The 23,203-nt window shown below is 37.5% G+C and overlaps 1 protein-coding gene across 3 annotated transcripts in view; it reads left to right on the forward strand.

Annotated features, from left to right (window-relative positions):
• The window catches only part of LOC126355468 (uncharacterized), a 190,702-nt gene that overhangs the window by 122,799 nt on the left and 44,700 nt on the right, over nt 1-23,203 (forward strand). For all 3 annotated transcript variants that reach the window (XM_050005783.1, XM_050005784.1, XM_050005786.1), the window contains 3 exons: nt 5,203-6,745; nt 15,633-15,846; nt 19,871-20,053. In XM_050005783.1, the coding sequence (XP_049861740.1) occupies nt 5,203-6,745; nt 15,633-15,846; nt 19,871-20,053 (1,940 nt within the window). The remainder of the gene's footprint in view (nt 1-5,202; nt 6,746-15,632; nt 15,847-19,870; nt 20,054-23,203) is intronic.

The following is a 23,203-nucleotide window of genomic DNA, read 5'->3' on the forward strand; positions in this document are numbered from 1 at the left end:
TAATCCTAAATAGGATAAAAACACATGTAGACAAGAAAATAAGAAGAGAACAACCAGGATTCAGGGAAGGTCACTCCTGCATTGATCAGATAAACAACTTGAGAATAGAGTAGTAGCTGAACATTCATATGAATACCAGTCACTGCTGTACATGCTGTTTGTAAACTCTGAAAAGGCCTTTGACAGTATAATTAGAACAAAAATATGGAACTCACTGCAAACTTTTGAAATTCATAAGAAAATAATTGCTCTTGTCAAATGTATGTATGAAAATATGTGCCAGCTTTAACATCAATCCCTGCTTTCAGATCTAATAGTAGTGAAAGCAGGAGTTAAGTAAGGGTGCATGCTCTCATTGATACTATTTAATCTGAATCTTGTAATGATGCAAACAATGGATAAAGTGAAGGGAATAAAATGGAGCAATGGAACACATCTAGAAGACCTAGATTTTTCAGATGACCTTTGCCGTCTAGCCCACAGCCTCAACAACATGAAAGAGAAACTAAAAGATCTGAAAGGTGTAATGAAGAAAGTTGGTTTGAAAATTAATGCCCAAAAAACAAAAGACATGTGGCTAAATGATAGCAACACCGCAGAGCTTAAACTTGGTAGCCAGTTAATTGAAAGGGTGGGTAAGTTTTGCTACCTTGGAAACATGATTACACTATGTGGTGGGGCTACAGAGGACATTAACAGCCACATCAGCAAAGCCAAAGGTGCTTTTACAAACCTCCACTCTACCTGACGATTGAAGGAAATAACAATGAAGACCAACTTGCAGATATTTGAAAGTAATGTAAAATCTGCACTTCTATATGAATGTGAGACATGGAAAGTGACAAACCAGCTAATCTATAAGCTGAGGACATTCAGTAACAGATGTCTGAGGAACATCCTTTCGGTATGATGGCCAAACCAAATACTCTGGGAGAGAACTGGCCAGAAGCCAACTGAGCTGCAAATAAGAACAGGAAATGAAGATGATTAGAACATACACTTAGGAGACCAAATGAAAGAAGCACTTTATTGGATGTCGCAGGAACGACGGAGACTAGGCAGGCCCAAAATGATGTGGAGATTTGATTTATTATTGGTCCTGTAGATCATACAATTTGTACAGCAAAGCACATCATGATACAGGACAAGTCAATTTGAGAAATTATGTTATCATGGTATATGATGAGAAATGACAGTAGTGGCACATAACACACATAGCAGAATACATATAGAATATATAGACAAAATATAAAAAAGGTGGTGTGTGATGAGAGATGACGGTGGTGCGTACTGCACATAGCAGAATATATATAAGAGATACAGACAGAATATGAGTAACAAACAATAATTAAATTATATTACTAAGTATAACTATCTACAAGTGAATATACAGCTTATAACAAGTAATTAAAATACTGTGGTACATAGTTCACATAGTAGAATACATATATGAGATGCAGACAGAATATAGATAAGATACAATAATTAAATTATCTTACTAAGTAGAAACATCTACAACTGAATAAATAGCTTATTGCAAGTAATTAAAATTTTGTTTCAAGAAATTCATGTACGGATTAGAAACAGTGATTCAGTAGCAACTCCTTTAATTTAATTCTCATTGTTTTTGGGTTTTTGCTTGTTTTTATGTCTGTTGGGAGGTGGTTGTATATTTTAATGCCCATACATTTAACCCCATTCACATATAATTTTGTGTTGTGGGCTATAATTTGTAACTGTGTTTTGTTTCTGGTCATTTGTGTGGCGGTCTGCATTTCTGTCGAGGGCGTCCAAGTGCTGTACTGTAAAGCAAGCTAGTTCCAATATATAGAGGCAGGGCAGTGGCAGGATTTTTAGCTGAAGCCGAAGGCCAACAGCAAGGAATAGGCTAGGAGAAAGTGAAAATACTAGCAGGAGACAGAACAAGATGACAATCCTTTGTTGGAGCCCTATGCTCCACATAAGGAGTTAAAGGACTTAATAATAAATAAATAATGCAGATATGTGCCTGAGAGTTTGGTGCTAGTTGAGGGAACTGCATATATGTTGGAAATATTTCACATTGTCTTGAACATTGTATTAGTTGACCTTCATGTGTTATTCACAGCTTACTGTTTCACATCTACAGGTGGTTTATGGTATCTGTTACTGAGCTTCCAGGAAGTGAGCCTTACATTCACTGATGATGCTATTACATCTCTGTGGCTTTGTCTCCTAACATTAAGAACTTCTGTTTTGAAATTTTGCTTGTCATTAGAATACTCTCTTTGAAAATGTGCAGTCTGAATCATCTTCACAGCTGAAAAAAGTTTTGAACATTCCATCTGTGACTGTGTTGGCTGGTAGCTTTAATCTGACATTTTTAAAAACTTTGCATTTCAGATTTGACAGTCAAATATTTGACTGTGTTTATTAATAAACATGAATTTATTTATGTTTGTTCGATTCTGGCATTAAGCCATTTTGAAATTAAAATTTTTGTAATGTGTATGAAGTGTTGTACTTACGATATACTTTCATAGATCCTGACCATTTATGAGTACAACTTATATTTACCAGGTAATCAAATTCAGTGAAATTACAGACTGAAAACACAGTTTTGTGTTCACTAAAGTTTCAAATAAATGAACCTTATGACACTACCAGTCACAAAACACATAATCTCACAACATCCTATGCACTAACTACTCCATCATTTTGATTTTACACTGACTACATCTAATGGCTTTACCCCTTAATGGGGATATCCTTCAAAGTACTGTTGTGTAGGCTATCAGTCAACAAAAATATACATAACATACTATGTTACTTAGTTCAGTGTCCTCATTGTTGGCAAGTAACTGAGTCTAAATATTTTTGAAGAAACTTGTTAGTTACGGATCTCATATAATCATATTCACAATACACATATTTCTGTGGAATAAATAAATTGAACATAAGTTCACATATTTATTCGGAAACATTTTTATGTTGTTGCAAGTTAGTCATTGACCGGCTTAGGCAACTGACTACTGATACTCCTTTCCAATCAATAATTTTGCTATGATACAAAATTGGTCTCCACTGACACACAACATGTTACATTCAATCAATCACTTAGGGAACATGTAAAGAACTTACACCTTCACTGCTGTTATTATGGTCTCCTAGTCATATTAATTGTCATGCAGTTTTTATAAAATATTAGGATGCAATGCAAGACAAGAGAAAAGGGAATACTATAACAATAAGATCAGAGAAGCAGAGGATGATTTCCATCACAGGACAAGGCAGATGTATCAAAATATTAAAAAATCCTTTGGTAAATTCTATAAAAGGGAACAGTTTGTAAAGGATCAGTATGGGAGAATATTGACCAACAAAAGTGACATACAAGAAAGATGGAACACATACTTTTCACAATATCTCAACTGCAATGACCCACACTCTTACTTTAAATTGGAAGAACCTGATACAATTGATGAAGCTGATACAGTTACTACCCCACCAGTAAATGAAATACAGCAATCAATAAAGAAATTAAAGAATAGCAAGGCTTATGGTGAGGACAAGATATATGCTGAGTTATTAAAGAATGGAGGCCCACAACTGGAATTAGAAATACAGCCGTTAATAGAAACAATTTGAGAGACAGAAGCCATTGCAGATTTGAAAACTGCAATTGTGTGCCCCATATTTAAGAAGAATGATCCACTTCTTTGTGATAACTACAGAGGAATTGTCTTACTGGATGTCACCTACAAAATCTTATCGAGCTGCCTATTAAACAGGCTGATATCAATAACAGAAGAACTGCTACCAATGCCATTTCTGCAGAAATAGATCCACATTGGATCATTTATTCACCCTAAGACAAGTAACTGAGAAGGCATGGGAATTCAATGTAGATGTCCACATATTATACGTAGATTTTAAAAAGGCCTATGATAGCATACACCAACATACACTTCTAAATATAATAAAGGAATTTAAAATACCATCAAAATTAATCAGATTAGTTAAAATGTGTATAGATGAAACTTCATGTCACATAAAGACACCAGTAGGAGAAACTGATGATTTTAAGGTGTACACTGGACTGAGACAAGGGGATGCCATTTCCCCTATTTTATTTAACCTTGTCCTAGAGAAGATCATTAGAGAATTTTCTAAAACTAGTCCACAAGGGATCCAGATACAGGATGTGAGCATTACAAGACTTGCCTATGCAGATGATGTAGCACTAATAAGTAGTTCGAAAAGAGAATTAATCAGAATGATGCAACATTACCACAAACTTGCTGAGAAAACAGGATTACATGTTAATGAAACCTGCCCATAAGTAAGAAAACCAGAAAAGATGCACCTCTGACTGTAGATGGATTCAGTTTCAAGACTGTTGACCACTTCAAGTACCTAGGAAGTATTTTTAGTAATAACAACAGAACAGTTATAAAAAAGGTGCCCATTTATCAACAGCAAACAAGACACTTTTTAGTTTCATCAAAATTCTAAGAAAAAGATCACTTAGCAGTAACTTCGAAATCCACTTATATCAATCAACCATTATACCTGTGATGTTATATGGATATGAAACATTAATATTTAGAAAGAAAGATGAAGAAAAACTGTTAATATTCAAAAGAAAAGTGCTAAGGAAAATTTTTGGACTTGTATACTACGAAAATAACATGGAATGGAGAATAAGAAGAAATGAAGAATTAAGAGGGCTGTACAAACACCGTAACATCGTTTAAGTGCTCAAGAGGAGAAGGCTGAATTGGACAGACTATATAGCAAGAATGACAGAGAGCAGACTACCTAGAATGGCATTCAGCAGAACAATAAATGGAACGAGAGGAGGAGGGAGACTCAGAGTCAGATGGCGGGATAACATTCGGGAGGACACAACTAGGATGAACAGCAACAGCAACTGGACAAACAGTGCATTGGACACACAGAAATGGAAGAGGCTCATAGAGCAGGTGTATGGTTGATAAGGCCCTCACCATATGTAAAGTAAAGTAAGTAATTATTATACTTCCAGCATACAAGGACCATAAAAACAGTAGGACTACAGCACCAACTTAAATGTAAAAAACATTATACATTGTGGCAGTGTCCATAATATGTAGAACAAATAACCAGATTAACAACATGTTTTCACTGTGTCATTGTTGAAGTACTACTTCGAATAACAAAAATTTCATTTTTTTGTTCCAGAAATCTGCAAGAGCCACCACAGGAATCTGTAGCACCTGATGCAAACTCTGTTAGACAGGAACATCCCCGTATGAGTGAACGTGATACTCAAGGGTATTCTGAAAATAGCAGCACCATTGCTGTGCCTAAAACTGCAACAAAAAGTTTCCACAATGGTAACTCTACCTCAAATAATTCCAGGAACAACTTCAGGCTTAAGGAACTATCCACACCATCCAAGATCTCTGGTGATATACAATTAAATGTGAAAAATTTGAGTAACCCTGGAATGTCTGAAAAATCTAGAGTAAATATATTTACTTCTCTGTCAAATAGAGGTGCAACATTAAGCCAATATGAAAATCAACAAGTGATAACAAACAGACAGTGTGCTCACACCATGTTACAAACTCATGCAGATAATCATAGGCATATAAAAATTTTTGGAGATTTCTTAGATACCTCTCAGTTCTATCCACGATATAGTGAAGTATACAAAAAACAAGAAACTTTCGACCAAAACACTGAAAGTGTGGGACACACAAAAAAAGGTTTTAGAGAAGTTTCAAATATGAGTTTTCTTAGCACATATCATTTGTCGGATTGTGTGCTTGAATTTTCCAAGCATCACAATGAAGATCTACAGCTAGCCATAGATAGAAATGAAGAAGATGAAACAGGCAGTAATCATGAGCAACAGAAATCTGTAGCCACACAAACTAAAGAGAGCAGTATAGCCATTAGCTCATATGGTAGTGAAGAACAGTGTGATGTCAAAACCACAGTACAACAGCAAACTCCAGTGATCTCTAATGACACTGGCAGTGGGTCTGAAACTGGGGAATCTGACTCATTTAAACTGATTCAGGCACTAAATATTATCCTTATTAAAGACAGAGATTGTAATAGTAAATATGGTATTAAAAAACAATATCTTGAAACTGATTTTGATTGTGATACGTTTGATTTGGTGCAAGCAATAAACATGCCTATCATTAGAGCAGCAGTTATTGAAACAACTTTCATAAATCCTCATGAAATTTGTGAAGCAATCAATGATTTAACTGTGGATTCTTTTAATGGTGAAGAAGCTGTTCTCCAGGAATATGATGATAATTCTGAAAATGATTCAGAAATGTGTGAAGATTCAATGTCTCATGATTACGAAAATATGTCAGAAACATCTAACTGCAGACAATATACTTACAGTGGAGGAACTGTTGAAATGTCAAGTGATAATGAATGCATAGATTCAGAGGAACATTATTATGAAAATATGCCTACAGAAAATCATGAGATTCTCCCACAGGATGATTATTCATTTTCTGTAGCAGATGCTTATAAAAACACTTTGGAAAATGGTGATATACACAATGAATTTGCACTGAGAGGACAAAGCTACAAATCTAGCCTCAGCCTAAGAAAACTTCAGAAACTCAGAGAATCATTCAGAAGCAATAAACAAAGAAATTTAGAAGAAGAGAGATATAGTAATGATGAGTTTGAGCAATTGTCCCAGATTTCTCTTTATCAGAACTTCAGTTTCTCCAGCTTACCAGTCTTTGTAAGTAATTAAAACTTACTTTATAGTATAACTTTTTTTTCTATGCATTCAATCTTATCATTAGTTTTACTACATTGTATAGGCCTACTTCTTTGCTTGCATATGACAGTACACATATACCTCTAGCACATGTTGCTCTTATGGAAATTCTGTTTTTGTCTTTTCCTATCCTACTTATTCTATGAACAACAGTAGTTTAGGATGCATACTAGTCAAAGTTCAACAAATAGATTTTAGTCCATAAGTTGTCATTGTTTTCCCAGAACACTGTCGTGCAGTCTTGATGAGTTGATATTGTGTATTCCTTCACAACCTAAGTATTTGTATATACAAGCTGATAATGATTTGTTTCTAATAAAAATTTTATTAGTTCATGGAGATGATTTCTATCTAAAGCACTCCACTGCTACTGCTTGGTTATAGTTATTTCATTTCACTTTATACTTGGTTAATGTCCATGACTGTCTTAGTGTTGACATTGATGAATTACTTATACTGCATTACTAACAAATAAAGAACAAAATTGTTTATATCTCTATAGATTAAAAAAAGTATGTATCTATGGACTTTCTAACTATTTCATGCCCATCTATACTATTTCTCAGTGATCCTGAAACAGCCTTGGTAATATCCTATGTTCTCTTCTAATTATAATTTGAACCAAACAGTGGATGTAGTTTGCGTTCTTCTGAACAATAGCCCACTAATACAATTATGTTCTTATCATTAGTTATTAACCTGTAGATCCGGTAAAATATGATTCTGTACATGACTCTTACAGACAGTATAGAACAAATCAAGAATAATAAATTTATATATAGTAGCAGCAAACTGTCTAAGAAAATAAGGTCATTTAAAAGAAACAACGAAAGATATTTTTAATATGGCAACAGAGCAGCTACTACAACTTTGTGAATAACCACATTATTTTGTAACATTGATACCTGATTTGTAGCAGTCAAAGCCTTGGTGGACTACCTCTCATTGAGCCTTGAAACAAGAAATGACCTGCCCACTATTCTTCCCACCCCTCCCACAGTGGTATTCCGCTGACCCCCGAACCTAAACAATAAACTTGTCCACCTTACACAACTCCTGCTCCCAACCCCTTACCTCATGGCTCATACCCCTGTAATAGACCTAGATGGAAGCCTGTCCCATACATCCCCCCACCACCACCTACTACAGCCCCGTCACAAACATCACCTACCCCATCAAAGGCAGGGCTACCTGTGAAACTAGTCACGTGATGTACAAGTTAAACTGCAACCATGATGCTGCATTCTATTTGGGTATTCATGAAGCAGTGTGGTTTGTTCAAGAAAATTTACATATTTTTACCACAAAAAAAAAAAAAAAATCCGCTGTCATTCGACCAATCATTCTAATGCTGTATCTGTAGTTAGCCATTGCCTATGTTAAGGACACAGGAATGGAAGTTCTATGCAATAAGCTACATGAAAGCTTAGTGAAATACAGAAGGACTCAGAAGAAAAGTAAAAATGTTACTTTAGAAAAACTGATTTTATACAGCAGAACAATTTATAAATGACAGTCTAAAATAATCAAACTGAATATTTGTTTACCATAAATTTGTAGCTGATTAGCTCATTCTACAGATGTTTCAGCTGTTTTCTGTATTACAAGTCTAATATAACCAAGTTAAATGGTTTCTTAAATACCATTAGTTTTATCTGATTAATTTCCGAGATGTAACTCTTTTTTTTCCTGTTATGAGATTATTATAACGTAACTGTAATTGTGACTTGTCCAATGCCCATTTTTTCATTTCTTCCTTCTTTCCTTTCTGGTGTCCTTTATCTAGCCAACATCACATCAGGACTAGTATAGTAATAGTGATTTCTCCAGTCAATCTACAGATAACTAATAATACTCTCATATATGCTATTGCCTCATTTAAACCACAATCAAGTACAAGTTCAAAGGCAGGGTCACTTACAAAGTTCAACACTTAATACTGAAAGCAGGTTTATTACTAACACCAACATACAGCCAAAACAGATCTCCTGTACAGAGAGTTCAGTTATTTACACAAAAACTGAATATTCCAGAATGACAGTATTTGCACAACCATTGCATATTTCAGATTCACAAACATTAGAAACATAAGATATTTCAAGAATCTTCCATAAATGAAAAATATGAAATAACAAATAATTGCTGATTGCCAGGTTGAAACAGCAATCTGCAGCACACAGGAAATGATGCTAACCACTTCACCACACAGGTGGCACCAGAGCTCATGGCATTGCTTTCTCTCCTGGAGAAACAGCAACCTGGTGCTTCAGAAGCTCTCATTGTAGCTGACTACAGCACCCTGGATCTAGATATTGTCACTGGACCTCAATACAGCAGCACAGGTGGATCCTCACATTCTGGTCATGTTGTTACATCCTCTTCACTATGAAGAGCATCACAGGTAGCTTCTCCTGTCGAAACTTCATGATCACTGAGTGGGACATAGTTTCCTTGAATCACTTATTGTTGATGTGTGCCTGTGAATTACAGTAGAGCTTCATAAGAAGGCATGGATGATGCCTCTGCCCTTTTGTTTTCTGTGTGAAGTGTCATCAAGGATACAATACAGCACAAAGTACAAGGTGTACAACTTTGCTTCCGCCGTTTGCCAATAGGTGGCGACAATGGTAAGTAGTGGTCAAAAGAAACAGATTGCAGATGTCAAGCAGTTAGTTTGTACCTCAGTCAACATAACCTCATTCAAACATTAGTCGATTTTTGTCTGCTTCATAAAGATGTTCCTGATTTAAAATGTCAGTTTACAAGCCTAATTCTCGTCATTTGTGGGAGGTATTTCTGTTTTGTTTCAGTATGAAGAAAACAGTGGTTGAGTCTCATCAAATGCTCTCAAGTACATATGGTAAGGATGCTGTTAGTGAAGGAATGTGTTGTGAGTGGTTTCAATGCTTTAAGAGTGCTGATTTTAATGTCGTAGACCGGCATAGTGGTGGAAGAGAGAATGTTTTTGAAGATGCAGAATTGGAGACATTGCTAAGTGAAGACTTGTGTCAAACTCAAGAAGAATTTGCATGATTCGTGGGAGTGACACAGAAAGCCATTTAAAAACATCTCAAGGCTATGGGCATGATTCAGAAAGAAGGAACTTGGATCCCATGTGAGCTGAAATCAAGAGACGTTGAATGGCATTTTGTGTTTGTGAACAGTTACTTCAGAGGCAAAAATGGAGGGGATTTCTCCATCACATTGTGACCGGGGATGAAAAATGGGTTCATTACGATAACCCTAAATGCAAAAAAATTATCGGGATTTCCCATCCATGCCTCCACATCGACGGACAAACCGAATATTCACGGCTCCAAGTTCATGCTCTGCATTTGGTGGAACCAGCTCGGTGTTGTGTACTATAAGGTGTTAAAACTAAGTGAAACAATCACAAGTGCTCATTATCAAACACAATTAACGCATTTGAGCAGAGCACTAAAAGACAAACAGCAGCAATACAGCGAGAGTCACAATAAAGTGATTTTGCAGCATGACAATGCTTGACCCCACGTTAAAGAGGTCAAAACATACTTGGAAATGTTAAAATGGGAAGTCCTACCCCACCCACCATATTCCCCAGACATTGCTCCCTCTGACTATTACCTGTTTAGATCAATGGTGCATGGCCTGGCTGACCAACACTTCCAATCTCATGAAGAAGTCACAAATTGGATCATTTCATGGATCGCGTCAAAAGATGAACAATTTTTTCAACTCAAGATTCATACACTGACTGAAAGATGGGAGAAAGTAGTGGCCAGTGATGAAAAATACTTTGAATGGTACATCTGTTACCAATTTGTTTCATTAAAGCCTCAAATGTTCGGGAAAAACTTTCGTAACTTTCCTGATAGTTCCACTTTCCGCATGGTATAAAAATCCATACCAAGTCTCCAAGGCTGCATCTTACTGGCCAGTGGTTGATGTTAAAGCATGCTCAGTCTTAACCCTGAGTGTCCAGGCTCCATATGTGAGCCAGTTGCATTGCTTCTTCAGTCCTGGTGATGAGTGTTTTACATAATCATCCTGATTATAATCTGGTTCAACAGGACAAAGTGTATTCATTGTCATTTCAGCCTCATGACAGTGGAGGAGAAAGCACAATGTGAAGCCTGTAGTATCTTGCTCCACTGTGTTGTATGAAAATATTGCGACAGCAATTTTGCACCCCAGTGTCTCTGTTTGACATCAGCATGCACTGAGGGCATATCATATTATTATCATTTTATTAAAAAACTCTGTGAGGCCATTGTCTGTGGATGGGAGGCAATTATCATCCTGTGGGTAATGTCACAACGTGAAATTATCCCTGATCTTTATTGGAAACTTTTTCACAATCAGAGATCATCATATGGAGTGTTCTGTGCTTCAAAATGATAACTTCTACAAAGAATACGCAGTCTCCAGAATTTAAGAAATTGGCGTAGCTTTGGTGACAGCATAGCAAGTGAAGTAGTCAGTGCAGACTGTTTTCAATTGTTTCTTGTTCATCGATTTTGAGAACCTCCACAAGAGGTCAATTCCAATTTGGTGGAATTGTGCTGCTGCAGGTGGTATGGTATCAGATGTCCTGGAGGTAATTTTAGCATGTGGAGCATCATGAAAATAATTCAGGATTGCTGGCCACAGATAAGCTGAGGTGACTAACAATCCTTCCTGCCCCATCAGATCATAGTTTCTTTTATACAATGTTCCATTTATTAATTGGAATCTTTTTCTGCTTGGTTCCACGTCTGACAAGGTTTCTAAACTGCATCTTTATTCTGTTCAGCAGCAATGTCGTGTTTGCATCCATTTTTATATATGATTGTGACATTGTACTCCTGAAGTCTCAGTTTCCATCTTGGCAGTTGAGCTAATGGCTCCTTCAGACTAGTCATTCAGCAAAGAGAATAGTGATCCATCAGAACAGCAAAAGTATGGCTGGAACACATCGACGACCCAAACGACAGCAAGACGCTCTTTCTTGATTGTAGAGTAGTTCTTCTTTGACTTGGAGACACTGTAAATATAAGTTGTCAACTTTCAGCACCTTCCTGAACTTGTACTAGAACTGCTCCTATCATAGAACAGCATCAGTGAAAGGTTCTGACTTGGCATTCACACCATACAATGATAGATCTGGGGAAGATGTTAGCGCCTCCTCAAGGACAAGAAAAGATCTTTCTTGTTCCTAATTGCAGGAAAATTTGGCATCTTCCTGCAGTATTTCCTGCAAGAGGTGTACAGAAGTCCTCTATGAATTTCCAGTAGTACAAGCAAATTTTGAGAAAACTTCTCATGAATGTGCCAAGGAGTTGGAAAATCTGTGTGACTGCTCTTATAATTGACTCCATCACTATTCAATAAGTGCCACTTGATTCTTATTTCTTGTATGACAAAGAGGTTCTTTTTGGATTTAGATGGACACCTACCAACTGAACACATTTCAGCACAGTTGTTAGTGAGCTTAGATGTTCTTGAAATGTCTTTGAAAAATGACAGCGTTGTCCAGATAGCAAAGGCAAATCGTCTATTCAAATTGTCAAAGCAGGTTGTCCATCATAAATTTGAAGGTGCCTGGAGCATTACATAAACCAAATGACGTAACTGTGAACTCATACAGCCTATCAAGAATTTTGAAGGCAGTCTTTTCTCAGTCAGCCTCAACCTCAACTTCCCAGTAACCTATCTGAATCTCAAAACTAGAGAAATAATTTGCTTCTTTCAAGTGGTCCATGGTGTCATAAACATGTGGCAATTCATAGCCATTTTTCTTCATGATTTCGTTTGGCCATCAGTAGTCAACACAGAAACACAATGTGGTAAAATCCTCCTTCAACAGAACCACAGGAGAGAGCCAAGGACTCTCCGAGAAGTCAACGATGTCATCTTGCAGCATATGTAGGTATGAGTTGTGGCTGCTCAAGAAAGTTAGTGATCCAAAGTTCCCCTTAATCACCCACAATGTTTATGATCATTGCTGACATAGGCATTATAGTGTGTATGCAGCAGTGTGTTTGATAGATTGCTCAGCTAACTTTATGCAGATTCATGTTCAGCATGCCCTTAAGCCCAGACCTTTGTCCTGCTCTGCTGGAGACTTTCTAGCAGACCTAGGAACAAAGAGGGTCTCCTGTTTCATGGTATGTAGCAGTGGTGCACTATTTTAAACTAATTTAACCTCTGTTATTTACTTTATATAGACTCAAATTTTATATGCACCAGAAATGGGACACAGATCCTGAAACTGGTTTGTGCATTCCTTTTAGGCTTTTACATTATCTAATTGGAGCCATGGCAATATAGATGTATCTGTTTCATCCACCAAACAGTGTCACATTTAAACCACAGTCAAGTCCAATTGTGTAGGTAGAGTCATCAGTGTATTTCAACACTTAGGACTGAAAGCACATTTATTACTGACATCCACAGATCGTGGTCTCGCGGTCGCGTTCTCGCTTCCCTAGCACGGGGTCCTGGGTTTGATTCCCCGTGGGATCAGGGATTTTCACCTATCTCAAGATGGCTGGGTGTTTCTGTTGTCCTCATCACTTCATCATCATTCGTGAAAGTGGTGAGTTGGACTGAACAAAGGTTGGGAATTGGTACGGGCGCTGATAACTGCGCAGTTGAGCGTCCCACAAACCAAACATCATCATCATTTATTACTGACACCAACATACAGCCAGAACAGAACTGAGTTCAGTACAACACATCAAATATTCCAGGATGCTAGTATTTATACAGCCACTGAATATCTCACAAACATTAAAAACACAAGATATTTCAAGAACCTTCCAGAAACTATAAGTATGAAATAACAAGTAATGATTGCTGGTGGTCGGGATTGAACCAGCTACCCACAGCACATCAGGCAGTGACACTAACCACTGTACATCACCAAAGGTATAAGAGCTTGTGGCACTATTGTTATGATAGGGTTGTCACTTTCGAAGGCATTTTGCAACGATTGCCAGTTTCCTCTCCTCCCCCCTCCTCCCTTTCCCTTATGGAGCAACCTGTGTTGTACCCCTTTTGTCTGTATTCAATGTAATCATCTGGTCAAATGTAACATCATTCATCATTTTCCAAAGTGTTTGCACATCATCTGTCTAAGGCAGAAAACGGAGGTGAAAAACTGTCTACAAACCATATCCAAGTCAGGAAACATACTGGCTACCATCATTAATGTGTGAGGTGGAGCTGAAATTGGGACAGTACACCTCCCTGTGGTCTGGAACCAAGTAATTATTATAATGCAACTGTAATTGTGACTTGTCCCATAATCATAGTTTTTCTTATTTTGATCTAATTATAATATTTATACAAATTGTAATTGTCACTTTTCCCATATCTACAGTATGTGTAAGAACACACGACAGGATTTCTGGGATCAATAAAAATCAGATCAAATCAAATGAAATTCACAGAGGATACTATAATTAGAGTCTGAGATCTCCAAAACTTTTGTTTTTTTAACTTTTTGTTCACATACAGACAGATATGCATAGAAAAACTTTCATTATTCCATGTTGTTTAAATATAAAGCTTACACACATATAATGTTGGCTCATAAGAATAAATAAGTTCTGAAATATAAAGTCAGCAAATAACTGAAGTCATCTTTTAATACTTCAGATAAATAATAACTTCAGACTAACTTGTCCAGCTGTGAAACTTGCAAACTATTTTTCATACTACATTTGTAAAATCTGAGGTGGTCTTATTCAGATATATATTTGTATTACCAACTCAAAAATTAAAAAGAAAAATTCAGTATATCTTCCTTTTGCCACATAGTACTGCACTTTTGTGGGCAAACAAATAACATTTTATCAGTAACATGGGCCATAAATGTTTAAACAGATATTCATTATCAGTCAAGATCACAATTACAGTTCTTTTGTGATTACTGGTTTTGATTTATTTAACACACCATCTTCTGATCACTCATTATCACAGCAGTAGGTCTGACTGATAAATGTACTGTATGGGACATAGAAGATAACATTCTGTATGGTATACTTATTCATTAGACCTATTACTATTGTAGTTTTCAACAAGAAGTGATCATGGCGCACATGTAGACACAATGTCTCATGTGGTACACAAGCTAAGCTGCAACCACTGTGCTGCATTCTATGTGGGTAAGACAACCAACAAGCTGTCTGTCTGCATGAATGGCCACCGACAACTTGTGGCCAAGAAACAAGTGGACCACCCTGTTGCTGAACACGCTGCCAACCATGATACTCTTCATTTCAATGACTGCTTCACAGCCTGTGATGTATGGATCCTTTCCACCAACACCAGCTTTCCTGAATTGCGCAGTAGGGAACTTTCTCTGCAATACATCGTACGTTCCCGTAACGCTCCTCTCCTCAGCCTTCATTAGTCGCTGTCCTCACCCATCAAGCCCCTTCCCTGCTCCCATTCCGACAATACACAGACATCATTCCTCCACCACACCCAGTCTCTTTTTTAAATTATTTTTTATTTATTTCTCTCCTTTTCCGCTACTCCCCCCTCCCCACCTCTTGCCTGCCTGCTGCCCAGTCTGCAGCACTTCACTGTCCATTCACTGTCCACATCTCCACCATGCTATCTCTCCCCCTCCCCGCCCCAGCTCCTCCTTTCCCCCACCCAGTCACCACTCTTAACATGTACAGGTGCTGCTGCTTGCAGTGTGGTTTCAGTTGCCTGAGACTGCAGTCATGTGTGTGAGTTGCATTTTTTTATTAGTACTGTGAAATGGTACACATATTACAGGATTTTAATGGTTTTCAGGCACTTGTATACAAATTATATATCATCTGTAAATCACATAAATCTCACATGAATACAATATGATTTTGTTTCATAGGTGGATGATGGACACCAGTTCATAGTGGATGAAGCAGAGCCTTGTGACACTGTACAAAAAGAGGTGGATGAAATTCCCTATGAAAGTATGACATTCACAATGCGTTGGAAGACAAGACTTCAACCAGGCAATAAACTGCCAACCAAAAAGCGGCATCATGGTTTTCGAACCAAATGGCAAGATACTGAAGAAGTAATAAATAGTGGTCTTCTTGGTAGGTATAACAACATATTTCATGTGAGTATTCAATATTTGAAATCAGATGACATGTTACTGAGCTACATTAGTGTAGTATGATGTTGCCAGTTTACTTTTCTTCTGGTGAAAAACATTTTTGCTTTAGTTAATGTAAGAACCTTTTTTAAGCAAACTGTGACTGATCCCTTAACAAATTAGGAAGTAACTAGTCAACAGATATTGATACTCTTGTAGAAATATTCATTTGATTCATAAGCCACTTTGTAATTCTGGCATAGGGTTTGTCTGACGCCATATGAATGGTGTCACAAGCCACCATAACAAAAGAAGCCATCTAAGTTGAAGGTGGACGGTTGTGGACAGTTCTAAGGAGTGTTCAGTTGGTTAAGCCAGTTATTAGTAGAGTGAATGGTATGATTCAGTTCTGTCAAATACACTGACAGAAAGAAAAATCACAACACGAAGAATAAGTTGTGTTTCATAAACAAAGGTTGGTTGGTGTGTTTACTTCTGTTTTAGATTTTGCCCCAGATGCATAAGAGTGGCCCTACTAGCACTACTATGAGGATGCAAATCATGTTTGCTTTAAATACAAGCTGTAATGGTCATGAGCATTAGTTACCTTTGAGGCTGGATGTGGTGAGTTGATGAGGGTCAAGATTGCCTTCAAGGTAACAAAGATGCCATTATCAACATCTCACCGAGTTTGAGCAAAGTCATGTAATAAGGTTACAAGAAGCTGGATGTTCCTTCCATGTTACCTCAGAAAAACTTGATAGGATAATAGTCACTGTACGTTACTGCTGGCATCAGAGGTCATGAGAATGTACGGTCACAAGACCAGGCTCTGGACAGCCACGTAGCACTACCAAAAGGGATGACCACTGTGTTTGGTATATGTTTCTGGTGCACTGTATTACATCTGCAACAGCAATATGAGCAGCAGTTGGCATCACAATTACACAACAGACTTTTACAAATCAGTTACTCTATGGACAGCTCCAAGCCAGATGCCCTGTAGCGTGCATTCCGATGACCCCAAACCACCACAATTTGCGACATCAGTGGTGTCAAGCAGGAGCTCATTGGAGGCCAGGATGGAGGTCTGTTGTATTTTCTCATGAAAGCTGGTTCTGTCTCAGTGCCAGTGATGGCTGTGTGTTGATTAGGAGGAGAACAGTTCAAGCCTGCAATCAACCTGTTTTTGTGCTAGACACACTGGACCTACACCTCGAGATACGCCCTGGGGTGCAATTTTGTATTACAGCAAGGGTACTCTTGTGGTTATCCCACTCACCCTGATTGCAAATTTGTAGGTCAGTCAGGCAGTTCGACCTGTTGTGCTGCCATTAATGAACAGCATTCCATAGGATGTTTTCCAACTGGATAACAGTCACCCACATACTGCTATCATAACGCAACATGTTCTAAAAGATGTTGACATGTTGCATTGGCCTGCTTAATCACCAGATGAGTCTCTAGTCAAGCACATATGGGAGATCATGGATGCCAACTCCAGCATCATCTACAGGGGTTGCCCAGAAAGTAATACACTGCATTTTTTTCTTCAACAATTATTTATTGAACATAATGAGAGTTACACATATGAAATAATGCTGTTTTATCTGCACACCCTATTTTTCCACATAATATGCATCCTGTTTTATGGTCTTCCTCCAGCACTAAACAAAGGTGTGTAAGCCCTGGCGGTACCACTCCTCGTCTTGGTGGCGGAGCCAGTGCTCCACTGAGTAAATCACCTCCTCCTCATCCTCAAAATATCTCCCATCAATGGATCCTTTAATGGCCTGAGCAAATGGAAGCTCACAGCAACATGTCAGGTGTGGCAGCCACGGATGGCCTCCCCGACTGCTGCAAATCATGGAGCTCCTCCAAACTGCCTTCTGATGACCTCATCCTCTGTGCCCAGTGACTAACTGTATTTCTGTTGACAGCAGATGCTCCATAGACTTTGCACAAGCAGTTGTAAATATTCCCGTCAGTTTCTTTTTTCTGCAGTCAGAAAATCAATGACAGCAATACATCACCTATACATGCCATTTTGAAACTGTCCTGCTGCTACAATATCTGTTGTAAAATATTCACTCACTCAGGAGACTTCAAACAATACATACGTAACATTTTGCATTCGTATAATGGTATGTATAATGTAATGTATCAATTTCTGGGCAACCCTCATACAACCAGTGTTAACTGTCGCTCTATTGACCAACCAGATGCAACAGGCATAGAACTTCATCCCAGAAACTGACATTTGGCACCTGCACAACACAATGCATGCACATATGTATGCATGCATTGAACATTGTGGTGACTACACCTGTTATTAATGTACCAGCATTTTACATTTACAATGGCTTATCTCACACTTACATTAACCTGTGATCTTGCAGTGTTAATCACTTAAATATATTATCTAGGCATACATATTCCTGAAATTTCATTACTTTACATTAATTATTATTAGGTGTTGTGATTTCTTTTCTGTCAGTGTAGTAGGATGGCAACAGTGACTACATCATGCTCAGTGGAGTTAATGTCTTTTTTTGTGCTGAATGATAATAGACAAACTTAACAGAAAATTTTTGTTTGTTTTTTAATTATTTAAAATCACCTCAAATATTACATGACACATAGACCTGCAATCTTGGATAAATTAGTGACCACATGATAAGCACAAACAAATCCAAGTCAGTTGGGAATTAAAAAATCTGCCAGGTTCCAGGCTTTCACAAAGAAAAAGCAATGAAGTGTGGTACATATTTCTTTTACTGCAGTGCCATTATATTTACCATCACAGAGATGCTCATATAACTCTAGTGGGTAACACTGCAAGAGGACCGTACTTTATGGAAAGCTGTACTATAAAAATTCAGTGAGCATATATTCTGAGAAAGGACAAACTGTATGTAACTTCATCTCACATACATCTCAAAGAAGCTCATTATGATTCACTTGCAAAAGACTGACCTAACACTGAGGTTTACTGGCTTTCATTCTTCCTGTGAACCATTCACAAATGAAACAGAGAGAAGTAGAAATGAATTTAGTGTTGGAATGTTAAACAAGAACATTCACAAACTTCAAGGAAATGAATGAAAGTTATCCAGTATACATTTTAAAGAAAAACAAGCTCCTTCCACATTTAACGAACGTAACTTAGTCATGGCTTCAACTTGAACCAAAGCACATAAAATTAAAAAAATATATATATTTCAGCTTACACATACTGAAAAACTTCATGTCACTGATGTTTGTAATCAACAACTTTCAGAAAACAACTGTGCATCAAAAAGGGATGAAATTTTTGTCAGTGTCTAATTACACAGGCACAAACAAGTTCCCCAATTTTTTTGACAAGTGCTGCTATCTTCATGTTGAGGTTGTAAACTTTTCATACTAACCTCATTGTGTTATGTTTCCATATTTTTTGTTTACTAGAAAAATTCAGTTATACTTTGTTGGAAGTATTATAATTTCCAACTTACTTAACCCACCAACAATTGTAAGGAAGAAACTGTTACTTATATTAACAGTAAATTTGTGTTCATTGGCTTCAGAACAACAATTAGTAGCAAGTGCTATTTTGTAATCACATTGCAGAAGAACAAAACAATAACATAAAAAGGAGAGTGTCAGGATCTTGTAAATCTATCCTGAAGGTAACTAAAGTTCTGCTGAGAATTGTTTTATATTCGATTTCTGCAGGAAAAAAATGGAATGCAGTGAATAACTTTTCTGAAAACCCAAAAAGCAATTACAGCTTAAAGATACATACCAGTATATCATAGTTCAGAAATACCTTAAAAACTATAAAGCAAAGTTAGAGTAACAAAGGAGCTGTGTAAGGGGATAAACTATTTGTTGGAATGACAGTTTTTGTAAAAATTAGTTTGATTAAGCAAATTGTGAAACAAGAGCTTTTTGTTTTAAACTGTTTGTTTCTAAGGAATATATTATATCATTGATATTATTCTCTCCGTTTTGCTTTTAACAGTTAAAGCATGCATTTCTTGCAGATTCTATGACACCACAACAAGTAAAGCTACAGGAAGCAAAATTTGAAATTATTACTTCAGAGCTTTCGTACTATAAGTCTTTGTGTATACTTGAGCGCATGTTTGCAGAAAATCCCACTCTGAATAAGATAGAAATTCTGCCTCATAAGGACAGAGAAATTCTATTCTCACAAGTAAAACCAGGTAAGGGAGAATTTGATGCTATTTTTACTATATTAAATACAATAAATTGTAGTTATAGCCCATAAGCTGATGTAGCATTCAGTGAAGAGTACCTTGCACTCATTTTTATCTAAACACGATATAGTAAATTCACTTTTTTGTGTTTTGTGATGTGGCTTAATTTATTTAATTTTACCATTGTATGCGGTGTGTATAGGTTAACAACATTATTATTGATCCTTTTTGGTTCTCAGTAGTGTTTTTTTTCTTTGGTCATTATAAATTTTACATTTTTTTGTGTTCAGGGATCTCCTCACTGCCATAGTGTCATCATAATCAGAGGGGAGAAGAACATAAATACACTATGTGATCAAAAGGATCCAGACACCCCAAAAAACATATGTTTTTCATATTAGGTGCATTGTGCTGCCACCTACTGCTAGGTACTCCATAACAGCAACCTCAGTAGTCATTAGACATTGTGAGTGAGCAGAATGGGGCACTCCATGGAACTCACAGACTTCGAACATGGTCAGGTGATTGGGTATCACTTGTGTCATACGTATGCACATGAGATTTCCACACTCCTAAACATCCCTAGGTTCACTGTTTCCAATGTCAGAGTGAAGTTGAAATGTGAAGGGACACATACAGCACAAAAGCGTACAGGCTGACCTTGTCTGTTGACTCACAGAGACCGCCAACAGTTGAAGAGGGTTATAATGTGTAATAGGCAGACATCTATCCAGACTATCACACAGGAATTCCTAACTGCTTCAGGATCCACTGCATGTACTATAACAGTTAAGCAGGAGGTGAGAAAACTTGCATTTCATGGTCGAGCGGCTGCTCATAAGCCACACATCATGCCAGTAAATGCCAAACAATGACTCACTTGGTATAAGAAGCATTAACATTGGACAATTGAACAGTGGAAAAATGTTGTGTGAAGTGACACTGTGGCAATCCGATGGCAGGGTGTGGGTATGGTAAATGCTCAGTGAACATCTTCTGCCAGTGTGTGTAGTGCCAACAGTAAAATTTGGAGGTGGTGGTGTTACGGTGTGGTCATGTTTTTTGTGGAGGGGCCTTGCACCCCTTGTTGTTTTGCGAGGCACTATCACAGCATGGGCCTATATCGATGTTTTAAGCACCTTCTTGCTTCCCACTGTTGAAGAGCAATTCAGGGATGGTGATTGCATCTTTCAACACGATCAAGCACCTTTTCATAGTGCACGGCCTGTGGCAGAGTGGTTACACAACAACAACATCCCTGTAATGGACTGGCACAGAGTCCTGACCTGAATCCTATAGAACACCTTTGTGTTGTTTTGGAATGCCAACTTCGTGTCAGGCCTCACCAACCAACATCGATACCTCTCTTCAGTGCAGCACTCGATGAAGAAAGGGCTGTCATTCCACAGGAAACCTTCCAGCATCTGATTGAATGTATGCCTGTGAGAGTGGAAGCTGTCATCAAGGGTAAGGTTGGACCAACACTATATTGAATTCCAGCGTTACCAATGGAAGGTGCCATGAAGTTGTAAGTCATTTCCAGCTAGGTGTCCAGATAGTTTTGATCACATACTGTACATCAAACACCCATGAATACTTTTAATTTTGTTCCACATGTTTACATATTTTATCTGCTTGCATTTTAGATATCTGAAGTGTAAATGAGAATAAGGCTGCAATTGACCTTGACTGGCCTGTTTCAGTATTCATACTAAATGGTTCATTAAATAGATGTTTGACGCTCTGCCATGTGAGACGAAACCAAACCTGACTCATGAACTCACCTCATTAGCAAATGTCCTGAATGACTCACTCTTCGAATAAGGGAAGGGTGAGATTAAAGAGAATTGGATCAGTTTGTTATTAGAATCCTTTGTAAATTTTAAATGTGGTTGGTTCTCTTACCATTTCTCTCACAGTATTTTGTTTGGCTTTTCTACTGTTCTCAAGTTCTGACAATAAGATATATCAAAAATCATGCAGCTCATTATAAAATATTTTAAATTTCATAAATTATTTACAGCAAGTAAGGTTTGTCCACTTTACTTATATACCAATGTGGATTACATCAGTATCTCATTTTTATTTCCTTGTTCAGTCTGTCATACTTTCTCAGAGTTCTGTTAATAAACTATAATTTGACATTTGTCTTCTGCACCATAGGCTCATGTACCAGTCCTACATATACTGCTCTGAACTATGAGGCCAAGGAAACAGATCAGTTCAGTGTTATTAAAAATGTTAAAACAATACAGGAGAATGTTCTGCTGGGTTAATGATTCCTTTTTTCCACATATTTTGATAGCAGACCTTGGTAGTGCTAGTGCCAATAATAAAAGTTTAATAGAGCTTGTGCTACATCTATTTGTTTTATTTTATTGTCATTTCTAGAACAATATAAATGAAAAGATTGTTCCACAGCCACATAATTGTTTTTCTAATTATGGGAACAAGTGAATGAAAACAAATGATTCAGCTAATTGTAGTTTTATGTATCAGTTAGATTATTATTCATTCATTTCTTTTGAGAGAAACCATTCTGTGGGAGCATCTGCATGAAAACAATTGACAGTTGAAGTGTTGCATACTGACTGAGTTATTCATTCTTTCTTTTTGAATGAAACAGGTCTAGTTTTCTGTCAGTTGAACCATGTATTTATTCTTTCAACTGAAACCCCTAGAGGGGAGAGAGGAAAGAAACTATTGATTTCAGCTGCATTGGGGCTTCATGCATTATCATGTGCAATGTGTGAAAATGTGTGCCAGAATGGGATTTGAACCTGGGATCTCCTGCTTACTAGGCCACTGCATTAACCACTGCACCATCTGGACACAGTGTTTATCACAGTTGCATAGGCTCTCAGCACACGTTCCTGCTGGCCCACATTCCCATGCAGCCCCACCTATCTGCAGTCCTCGTCCATGTCTTCCATGCTTGCTGCTTCAACTATGAAGACATTCAAGACATACATATTCATTCAGATGCGGACTCAGTACAGAAACAGACCACCATTCTTATCTGAGTTACACTGGACATAAGTACTCCACCAGCCTAGTTCAAAAGCAGGTCTCCCAGGCCATCATATCCAATTCTGCTACTGTTGATGCATCCAAAAAACAATTTCGGAGTACATCGCTTGTCACTCAGTATTATCC

This window comes from Schistocerca gregaria, chromosome 3 (assembly GCF_023897955.1).
Source record: "Schistocerca gregaria isolate iqSchGreg1 chromosome 3, iqSchGreg1.2, whole genome shotgun sequence".
Taxonomy (NCBI): domain Eukaryota; kingdom Metazoa; phylum Arthropoda; class Insecta; order Orthoptera; family Acrididae; genus Schistocerca; species Schistocerca gregaria.